Source organism: Leptodactylus fuscus, chromosome 7 (genome assembly GCF_031893055.1).
Source record: "Leptodactylus fuscus isolate aLepFus1 chromosome 7, aLepFus1.hap2, whole genome shotgun sequence".
In the NCBI taxonomy this organism is placed as follows: Eukaryota; Metazoa; Chordata; class Amphibia; order Anura; family Leptodactylidae; genus Leptodactylus; species Leptodactylus fuscus.
This window is the reverse complement of record NC_134271.1, coordinates 126,868,785-126,880,359: the sequence shown is the minus strand read 5'-3', so window position 1 is coordinate 126,880,359 and position 11,575 is coordinate 126,868,785. Positions and strand designations below refer to the sequence as shown.

At 42.6% G+C, this 11,575-nt stretch overlaps 1 protein-coding gene across 1 annotated transcript; it reads right to left on the bottom strand.

Annotated features, from left to right (window-relative positions):
* Positions 1-629: 629 nt before the first annotated feature.
* Positions 630-10,408, bottom strand: RHOV (ras homolog family member V). The gene is made up of 3 exons (XM_075281036.1): positions 9,980-10,408; positions 1,976-2,034; positions 630-1,339 (listed from the first exon to the last, which is right to left on the bottom strand). Exons 1-3 carry the CDS (start codon positions 10,203-10,205, stop codon positions 899-901), a joined length of 726 nt encoding a protein of 241 aa, XP_075137137.1. The 5' UTR covers positions 10,206-10,408; the 3' UTR covers positions 630-898.
* Between the last annotated feature and the right edge of the window lie 1,167 nt (positions 10,409-11,575).

Genomic DNA, 11,575 nt, shown 5'->3' with positions numbered 1-11,575 from the left:
GCAGCGGGAATTTCAGGAGCTTAATGCTGGCGATTGGCCTTAGATTCTGATCAACCATTTTCAAAGGGATGTTTTTGGGCCTCAAACGTGTCCCATTGTAGGTTACATTTTTACATCTGTCCCATCATCTGTCGTATTCGTTATTTCATAGGAATAACACGACTTAAGATGGACATAGACACTAGAGTAATGTTGCCCAAACCCAACATTTTTGGTGGAATGGAACAACCTTCTAATGAGAAGGAGGACATACAAGCAGATGTGGAGGAAAGGAAGGATCAGCCATTGCTAGTCTAAGGAGAGCTTAACCACCAACACCAAAGCCAACACCGATGCATTCTCTGCCAAGGATGTGTATTGGGTATTGTGGTGGAGTCATGACAAATAGCTGTCAGCTAAACAATTTTCGGCTAATGTTTTGTGGCCAGTTTACTTGTCCTAGTGCATTCATGTGGGAGGACTTGGGGGGAAGGGGAAGCATTAGTCAAAAAACTCTATGGCTACCTTTGACGCATAGGCTTGTCCATTTTGAGAAAAAAAAATTGTTTTTGTCAAATTCTTTAGTAGATTTTTTGTAAGTCCCATTCATTTCTCTACTAAAAAGCACCAGGACTACTCACATTGGACATTGACTTTCTCAACCCTAACTTTGGTGGTCTCCAGAAATGTCCATTGGACCTTTCAGAAGACGTCGTCATTGAATACTCTTCAATATCGTGTTCATATTCACAGTGCGATACAACTTCATATTACAACAAACGATACATGTTTAACTGATGCAACATTAGGAGGAACCTGCGCTCTCCTGAAAACTTCAAGAGTCCTTGCAAGTGGTCTCCAAATTTCCGTTGAAACCCCAGATATAGCGCTTTTTGTCCGTCTCATGGATGCAATAGGTTCAAACAAAGCAGAAATATTTCTTCCACCGACATTTGGAAAGTCTTTTAAACCCCTTCGAGCTGAGTTTTTTCTCTAGCCTTGCCTTGTGTTCGATGGCACCGAGTATGGCTGTGTCAAATACTTCTTTGAGGTTTTTCTGAGTCAATGCAGAGCATTCAACGTACGTCTGAGCTCGTATTTTCTGCGCCACCGCCTGGGCTTGTGACTCACTCACGGGTCTCACCTGATATTTATTAAGGTTGATCAGTACGTTAACATCGTCCCTAAGGTCAGTCTGTGTTCCCACAAGAACCACTGGGGTATGTGGACTGTGGGTACGGATCTCCGGAATCCATTTCTCAGTAACATTTTGGAAGGAACTGGGATTCACAACGCTGAAGCACACCAGAAAGACGTCCGTTTCTGGATAACATAGGGATCGGAGGTGGTCAAAGTCTTCCTGTCAAGAGGAAAGGAAAATAAATTAAAGTCATGTCTACCATCCCATATATAAACCATTTACTAGAGACTTTAAAGATAACCCTTAAGCCGTTGATATCAGTATGACTTAGTGGGTTAAGCCATACTATATACTTTATTGCAGCCCAGAAAGATGGTGGTCAACATTTCTTACAAATTGGCTTCATGTTTACTTGACTTGTATATCAAGGACTAACCATTCCAAGTCTCTACGGAACAATATAGCCTGAGTAAACATAAGAGTAAAGCTGCCTGACCCTGATCATTTTGGCTCTGGGAGTCAGATCATTGGATTGGAGTCCAGATCGTAGCTATAGGGGGTTCAGAGGTAGCCGTGGTTCCTGCGCCCTGGAGCCTCTACAACAAGATACCAGTATTATAGATGGCACATGGTAAGTTGGGGCCTACTTACATATTTTGCAATGGGGCCCAGAATCTGAATGGAGCAATGGTGCACTATATGTATTGTGTTAATTGTAATTTTTTTGTGTGTATGATCCTGATATAGTACTTTAACTGGTAAGGGTGTGTAATTCCTCCATCTACTAAAACGAAGTGTAAGATATATATTTTAGGATGGGTGAGGGTGCAATGCAAGTAACGTTTCTGCACATACCTGCCCAGCGGTGTCACAGAGCTGGATTCGTACCGGGGCTCCATCCACTTGCACCTGAACTGGAGAATAAAAACAGCAAAATTAATATCAAGAAACATCAAAAACTCTAACTTTAGGGGACAATTTATCACAACGAAGGCTCGCATAAAATAATATTTAGCACTGGTAAACAACCAGGTTTGGGTACATATAATGGTAACAATCGATTTAGTAGCTCATATAACCAGTTCTTACACCTATATCTATGGGAACCGGTTCACTTGTTAAATGGTAGCTTGTGTGCGGCCAGTTTTACTGTCGTGTTGTCAGGTTTGTGTAGGAGGAGGGGCGCACCGTTCCTGAAATAAAATACGGTTAAAGTGTTTGAAGCCAGGAAGACTGGTTTGGCCTACATGTCATCTCCATGTGACCTTAGGCCGTGCAAGTTATTGTCTTGTATCTCAGGTATTAGAACTTGTTTGCTAATAATGGGTGACTTAAGTTCCTTGGACCTTGCAAAGGCCCAACATTAAGACAATAATCAAAAGTATACTAAGGATTTGCTAACTGTACAGCTCTACGTGACGTCAAAAGATATTAGGTAGATGTTGCACAAATCATACCTAAACTCTTTGGAGCAAAGACAACACCCCCATTGCTCCAAATAGCAGATTTGCGTATTGACAAAACCAGTGATATATTGACAACAGAGACAATTTCGCAAGGGGAAAACGCCACTGGACTCAGATGTCCCTAACCTATCTATCTGCAGGGCTGGGTTGATATACTGGGTCGTCACTATTAGTTGAGGAGGGGGGTTACATTTTAGCAAGGATGCCAAGAATAGGGCTTCAATAGTGGAGTCCCAGAAAACCCCTTTTGTAAAAAAGTGTGTATATGTACCCTTTATACTGGTATAATGTGAAAACCAATATGGCGAGAGGTCGTGTTCTCTACTACACACAACTGGTGGAAAGTTTGATAGGAAGTAAACAGACCAACACAAGAAGAAAAGAAAGGATTACTCTAGACCTGAGTACACAAGAAAACACAAGAAAAGCAAAGACAACTTAAGCACAGAAAAGAAATCAAAAAGGTGAAACCAAATTAGAATACTCCCCGCTGAGAAGCCCAGGAGGGGCGAACAATGAAAGACCTGGAAGAAAAGCTCCGATGTAAAAGGATTTGGATTTCAGAGAAAGCATGAAAAGTCTAATCTACAATAGTCTGTATTCTGACCACAACGCATTTCCATCTGATGGATGGCAGGACTTAAGGGTCTCTATTTTACTAACTTGGTTGTTGGTAAGTGTGCTCTACCCGGTTCAGGAGACATGCACACTTGGCAGAGCTAGGCGAGCATTTATGGGGGGTAGAGGTAGCAGCCAGATGTATATTACATTATAGTAACCTGGATTGTAGAGTTATAATTATATGATTCCATTCTCTAGACCCATGATGGCGAAGCTATGACATAAGTGGCAGAGGTGGCACTCATAGCCCTCTCTTTGGGCACCCATCTGTGGAGCAGATTATACTGTGTGCGGGACACTTTGGAGCAGATTATACTGTGTGGGGGCCACAGTGGAGCAGATTATACTGTGTGGGGCCACTGTGGAGCTGTTTATATTGTGTTGGGGCCACTGTGGAGCAGATTATACTGTGTGGGAGCCACTGTGGAGCAGATTATACTGTGTGGGGGGTCACTGTGGCGCAGATTATACTGTGTGGGGCCACTGTGGAGCTGTTTATATTGTGTTGGGGCCACTGTGGAGCAGATTGTACTGTGTGGGGGTCACAGTGGAGCAGAAAGCTCTATAACGCCCCATTCGTATGACCATATTTTGTAGGTCTGTAATTGTCTGCAATTGTGGACCGCACATTATTAAGGTTAAATTGCTATGTTGGCATTTTGTGATAAATTAGTGGGTTTTGGGTTGCAGTTTGGGCACTCGGTGTCTAAAAGGTTCGCCATCACTGCTCTACACCATGAACATGGCAGCACATTGTGCCGAATTCATCTAAATCATCCACATAGCAAGAAAGATTTGTACAAATGGCTTCATGTCATCTTATGACTGTTACATGTGCAAAATATAGGTGGTCCTTCCCTCCGGCACATCACTTCCAACCGTGTACTGTACTGTTGAGGTAGGTTTATAGAACGTACAATGAGTGATAACTGCCCATTGTAAACACAGGCAAAGCTCAATAATAAACAATGAAATTCTAATTTATTGTGGCTTTTGATGGTCAATAATGATGTCTACAAATACATTTTAGCAAGGGTAAGCTACAGGAGGGGCAGAAATAGAAGTAATGCTTTGATGCCCACTGACATGCCCAGACCCCATTCCCATATATTGTACTATGTTGTAGAATTTAGCTACACATTCTGCAAATGAAATATAGGACATGTGGAGGATTTAGGGTATGAACATATAGGACAAGTACATTGTGGCTTGTCTGCAACAATGCAAATCTGGAGCAGCAAATGCTGAATCTGTATGTGATGCTGTGGATTTATACAGTAGAATTTAGCCTAAATTCGCAGTGGATATATCCCTTAGGTGGCGATGTACATGAAGGCTGCGCACAATGAGTTCCCATTATGAAATGCTACATGGTGCACCATATAGTGTTGTATGATGGCGATATTCTTTCTCAATGCAATGTGAGCGATATATTTTATGTCAGTTTTCTGGTATTAAAGTAGCAGATTTTTTGGCACGCTGCCATTATGTGCCAGTTTGTCAATATTACATCTCCCGCACCACTTGAGAAAAGTGGGTGCAGCAGGGCAGTGATCAAGGTGGGTTAGGGCTGGGACGCCTCGGCCGGGCAATCTTTTACTTAATACTCACACCCAAAAACTGGCAAGCGTTATACCTGAGGTCTGTGCCAGTCTCTGTATGGCAGAGATTTAATTTCTGGCACAGGGGACTTCTTGTGGTGTGGCAGAAGTAATAGACTAGTGCCTCTTAGTTGTCGTGGTGCCAGAGCTCAAACTATTAAGACTGATTGATTAAAGTGGTTTTATTGGGTATCTCAATTGATGACCAATCGGGATCTGACATATTGGACCCTCACAGATCAGGTCTTTAGAGCAACACACCCACAATTTCTGCTCGACAGGTCATGTGATGTCACATAGCCCGTTCACAGCTCAGTCCCATTCAAGTGAATGGGGCTGAACTGCAAAATCAAGTACAGCCGCTTTGAAATGTACAACAGTGTGCACAGCTCTTCCAAACAGCTTACCATAGGGGGGCATGGGGGTTGGACCCCCAGCAATCTTCAATGAATTACCTATCCTAAGAGTAGGTCATCAATTGATAAAGCCTGGCCCTTTAATAAATTTCCCTCATAGTGTCTGATGACATATAACAATACTTTATGGTAGACTAGATTATATTCATATACGGTAGAGTCCATGGTCTATGAGCACAATAATATATCGAAGTTTATGTAGAGCCGTAATATACTGTGCATGAAACCTCACGTGAAGAATTTTTTGGCAGCTTAGAACTAAGATAAACCCATGTAATTTCCCTTCATTAACACCAAATTCTTGAAGGCTGACAACGCGATTACCCATCCGCTTCCACCTATGCGCAGGCAGCCAGTAACCGTCTACATTGGCTAGCTTCTACATGATGACATCATCGGTAGGACACGGATTTGAAAAATTCTCATTTTCCAATTAGAGAGTGCTTGACAGTAGGGACACGGGATGACGCTTTCCTGGTGTCAGCGCCTTCCCATATACAGTGAGCGACTATTAGCCGGCACACGGGTGTGACCTCTGACTGCAGTGTGTTCTGTCACCTAAGAAGCTTGTTAACTCCTGGGAAAATCAAATCATAACCTCAGCAGATAGGAGAGGAACCGGTCTAACTGGAAACGCTCCTGTCAACCGATACCAGCAACTTCACAGCCTGCCATGCACGCTTTGTTTCCACTAATCGCTGTTTTATACACAAATGTCACGTATAGGTTAAAAAAAAGTCCTCCGAAAATAAAGTCCCCGAGTTGTCCTCCGACTCGTATCCGTTTCCGAGAAAGCTAGAGGACAACCGTCCTGGCTGAGATGACACCCGACCAAATTCTTGAAGATGTGAATAAGATATGGACAGGAATGTGGGATGTAGGGATCCATACTTGGGAGATTTTCCGTTCAGGAATCTGGAGAAGCTGGGTGACAAATTATGTGAAAGCAAAAGTGGTTGTCGTTCATGTAATTCAATGGTCATAGGAATATATGGAGATGAGAGGTATTATCTCCTAATGGTGAATAAGGCATCAACCCTAGACCACGTTTACTAGAGATGGGTGAACCTCTGAGGTGTTTGGTTTTGGGTTCGGGCCGCACTTGTTTGGATAGAACCAGAAGTGAACCTATTATACTCACAGTATAGTAGGTGTAGGCCAAGGGGAGGTGTAAGAAATAATAGTTATATTCACCTTTCCTCACCTCTTCTGGGCCTCCTCGCATTGTCCGGTCCCCTATCTGGTTCCTCTTATGGCCTTCTGATGTCATGATGTTGGGCCTGCTGAGGTCCAATCACAGGCTTCAGCAGGTGACCCTGGGGCATATGACATCACCCAGGAGGCTGGAAGAGGCCAGAACCCAAAACTTACAAAAAATTTGGGTCAAGTCTGGTTCGATCTGAACGGGTTCACTCTACTGCCGTAGATTTCACGGGCTCCTGAACATCACACACCATAAGAACATCCTTTTGTCCTCCTTTAGGCCAGTATTCCTTGACATACAGTTTTCAGAGATATGGGAAGGAGCATTAGATGGTGCTTTCCTATACAGGAGGCCAGAAGAAGGAAAGAAGAAGGTTTTTTGCAATGGCAGTCAGTGACATGACATACAGTGGAATACATGCGTTCCATCAGAGGTACATATAGTGAGCATATAACTCAGAAGACCTTGTATACTGAGCCTTCCTCTTCCTTTGACAGGGTAAATGGTGTTACATGCTGTGCTATTCTTTCCTTTACGTATGATCAAATCTGAGATGGAGGGTCCTGATGGCATTTCAGACACAAAGTTGTCCATTTCATTAAAGGCGTTTTCTAAGACGAAAATATTGACAACCTATCCTGAGGATAGGTCATCAATAACAGATCGGTGGAGGTCCGACGTCCATCGCCCCCAATTGTCAACTGTTGCAGAAGAGACCACAGATGAGCGCTGTATCCTCTTAACCATTAACCAAGCACAGTGCCATAGACTGTATAGTGGCTGTGCTTGAATGGGACTGAGCTGCAAACATAACCTGACGTCACATGGCCACTTTGGGCAGCTGATCTGGAGGGTTCTATATTTCAGACTGCCGTCAGACTAATATCAATATGTTAGCCCTGTAAAGCTCCTTAAGGCCATTCCTTCTATAGCCACTACTAGGCTCAAAATAATTGCAGATTTTGCTGCAACAAAAAAAAACAAAAAAACAGCTTTTCTGCAATGTGGAGCCTGAGACTTAAGATAATTGGCAGCCAAATAAGGTTTCAGCCTACAGTGATTTCTCTTGATTACCCCAAGCACATGCATGCTCGGCCGAGCAGTGTTCTGAATAGAGTAGAGAGCCTCTGCCGGGACTCCCCGATACACATTAGATTAGATGGTAGAAGATGCCGTTTTTAGGCCGGGGCCCCACGTGGCATAAATTCCGCGTAAATTCTTTCTATGAAAGGCACTGTGAGAAAAAACACAATGCGTGGCCGCCGTAGTTTTTTCTGAAGCACTTTTTTGCTGTGGCCCGTTATGTGGGGCCTAAGTATGTGTTTGCCCATAGTGTGGGGGGGTGACATGTTTTTGGTGGCTGTTGTAATGGACGGTATCATTCACATAAAGAACAACAAAGGGCCCGGTAATAACCCTGTGAGATCCTGAATGACTGGCTGGTCCCTGAGAACAATAGCTTGCCACTTGCCATTCCCTTGCTTAGCATACGTAAAGCTGGACATTTACTATGGAGATGTTGGTTTTTGTAACTAGAAAATTTTACATATGAAGGTCAAACCCAACTATAGCTGATACTAGATACTACTGTACTTATGTACTAGCCTTGGGGCAGTTGGGTTTGTTTATATAACGCCCTCCACGAATAAGAAAGTCATACCTAAGACTCAGCCCTGCCCTTCACCACTAGATCACATTGTACAGCGCTGCGGAATATGTTGGTGCTATAGAAATAAAAGGTATTATTATTAGATCAGAATTAGATTAGATTATATATTAAGAAACCACAGCGCCCCTAGTGGGGGGTTCGTACAGTTTATGTCACCCAAGGAGCCCCTCTAAACCAAGGTCTGAACATGTTTGGGGTATATGGACCAGCTCCATGTGTCTTCAGTGATCTCAACGGTTCGATGACATCACAGGTGTTTTGAATGACCAAGATGAATGTCATGTAAATAAAAGGTATCATAATTATTATCTAATTGATTAGACATTGCAATGCAATCCGGCATAACAGTCTACGTTCTTAAAGTGACCATACACATTAAACATATCTTGGCCAACCATCTAATAAGTATGAAATATTGCCCAATTGTTCCGTCTTAAAGGAGATACACCACCAGGGGTATTTGGCGGAGATTCTTTTGGCAGACATTTTTTTTTGCAACAATTAATGGGTTAATGGTTGTGGGCACTTTCACCTTTTGTGCGACAGCTGCAGTGAAAACCTACTGTCTAAACTGGAACAACACCACAAGAGAAGGCTAGGGCGACATGGTGACAAAAAGTTGTCTTACTAGTCTGCAATTTACTGTCCCTCAACTTTTTTAGATCTCTGATGGGGCATGTGACTTCTATTGAGGGCTATGGGGGAGAAAAAAAGGCACAAGTGACAAGTTTGGATTTTGAACATATCTTAAGGCTGAGGCCCAACATTGCAGAAACGCAGCTTTTTTGTAAATTTTGTTGCAATTTTGTGAGTCAAAGCTACAACAGGAATGGGGAATATTTTTGAAGTTCTTATACTTATCCCTTCTGCTCAATCCACTCCTGGCTTTGGCTCAAAAAACTGCAGCAAAATCTGCAACAACAACAACAACAACAAAAAGCTGTGTTTCCGCAACCTGAGGCCTCAGCCTTAACGTGCATTTGGGGATTTTAGGATTTGACCTGGATTTCCCCTATATCTCTTGAATGGGTGAAATGGGGAAATCCACTTCTGAATCTGTATACACGAGTATGTGAATCTACAAAGCAGATATTGGGTGGCTGTCTAACAAAAATAGTATGCCTTAGATATCCACAGTGTTGCGATATACCCTAAGAGGTAGCCTAGTGTGAAACCCACATATTGAGAACTGTGACATCCCAGCAGGAGACTGACGTGAGAAGAAGACACAATGGGCAGGAAGGAGTTTGGGAAAGTTTCATTTAGAGAGTGTCAATTTTGATACCACCTCTTTCCATTTTGTCACTTCTGTCAGAAAAAGGACCTAACACTTACTGGGGAAATAAGACCATGACGATGGATTGTTCCCTAATGGGTTACCCTATTAGTGTCCATCACTATAAACTACATTCAATGCATCAGATTGTAGGTAGAGAGTCATAAAAAGTACCATTAGCAAGGACAATCCAAAAAGTTATAGTAATAGTGTAGAATATTGTACAGAACTCCAAGCACAACCCAAAAAGCTATAGTAATAGCGTAGAATATTGTAACCAAAAAGCTATAGTAATAGCATAGAATATTGTACAGAACTCCAAGCACAACCCAAAAAGCTGTAGTAATAACGTAGAATATTGTACAGAACTCCAAGCACAACCCAAAAAGCTATAGTAATAGCGTAGAATATGGTAGCCAAAAAGCTATATTAATAGCGTAGAATATTGTAAAGAACTTCAAGCACAATCCAAAAAGCTATAGTAATAGCGCAGAATATTGTAAACAAAAAGCTATAGTAATAGCATAGAATATTGGACAGAACTCCAAGCACAACCCACAAAGCTATAGTAATGTAGAATTTTGTCCTATAATATTTCTGACTTACCAGAATATGTGTCTAGGGCGGTTGGCTGGTATTCGGTCGGGTAACCATTTATAGTGTAGCTGACCACCAAGCTGGTCTTGCCCACCGCACCATCTCCGACAAGGACACACTTTATGCCAAGTTCTTGGCTGCTGGGTCTGGATGAGTTTCTTCTCTTTAGGGACCCCGATAGTTGCGGACTCAGTCTGTCCACGTCAGAACAATCCAGCATCACTTGAGGTGGCATGATAATAAGAGTCCAGGCGCCAGTCCCAGGATCTTCACGAAAAGCCTAATCGATAAATCCACTTTCTTTCCTTTCATGGGTCACTGTGTGCCAGCAGCTCCTCAAATGACCTTACCATGAAGGAACTTCACCATTATTGTATTTCGAGTACATCCCACTCAGAGGTTTTTTTACTCTGTCATGCTAAGCAGGTGTGACTATGTCATGGTTTTCTCTCCAACTGGTTTTAGGCTCTGAGCCAGCCTTATTTATACCCTCCCTCCTCCCAGGATGGTAATTGGAGCCTCCTAACTTCCTTATAGACAGAACACTCACAATGCTCTTGTCTTCTAATGATATGTTGTGATACATCTACATGAGAGAACTTATTAAACCCAAGTCTGGTTTCACACACGGCTTTTTTTTTTATGTTGTAGCAAATTTTGGTGCAATTTTTATTTTGAGCCAAAAACCAGGCGTGGATCTGAAATGAATAGAAGTGTAAAAGAAAGATGAAACCAAGCTAAGGTTTCACACTTCGGAAAATGAAGAGGAATTTAAGGTGGGCATCCATGTGAGATTCCTCCTCATTTCCTGCTCTGTGGGCTATCTTGCGCCGCGGCTTATTTTTTTCCTCGTCTTGCTACGATCTCTGCCACCCAATAAAGAGACCCCATAATATAATAAGAGTACTTGGGTTCAGAGCAAACCGAAACAGATACAGGAACCTCTCAAGGTTCGCTCATCTCTAGTCCCACATGTTACTATCGTACAACAAATTAAGAGATGAAAGTTGGTCGATGCTAATAAAGTGATGGGAACAGGAACTGAGGGTATGGAAATAGGCAACGACACACACTTTGTGCCCACAATTTTGTCAATCTAGCCCATACAGACGGCCAACAAAAATCCAATGCAGCAGATTTTGGTTCTGACCAACTTTGGTTGATGGTCGCCTGTAGGAGGTGAACTATTGTAGGTTTATGTATGGACAATAGTTGGGTGAACATTTACAATCTGCCACTACAGCAGCCTAAAATATAATATGTATGGTCAGCTTTAGTCAATAGGTATTGGATCCGTTGCAGGTATCATCCCGCACCTGAATCTGTGGATGGAAAAAGGCAGCTGTAATTGGCAGGTATTTGCTTCGTTTTACCCCTAAGACTGGGCCACTCTTCACCCTCTGTATTGTGCTGAAGCCACAGCTCCAGACCCACAGTGTAAGACAATCCATTGCCTTGTTTTTCAGCAATAGGGTTTGCAGATGGGATTTCCTATTGTCTACATTGGCACTGTATATCTAGTTGGTTAGTTGTCCTTTATTCGGCTGGTTACTAACCTGCCAAGATCATGTTATTTGTGGTGCTGACCTAAGGGTACAGTTGTAT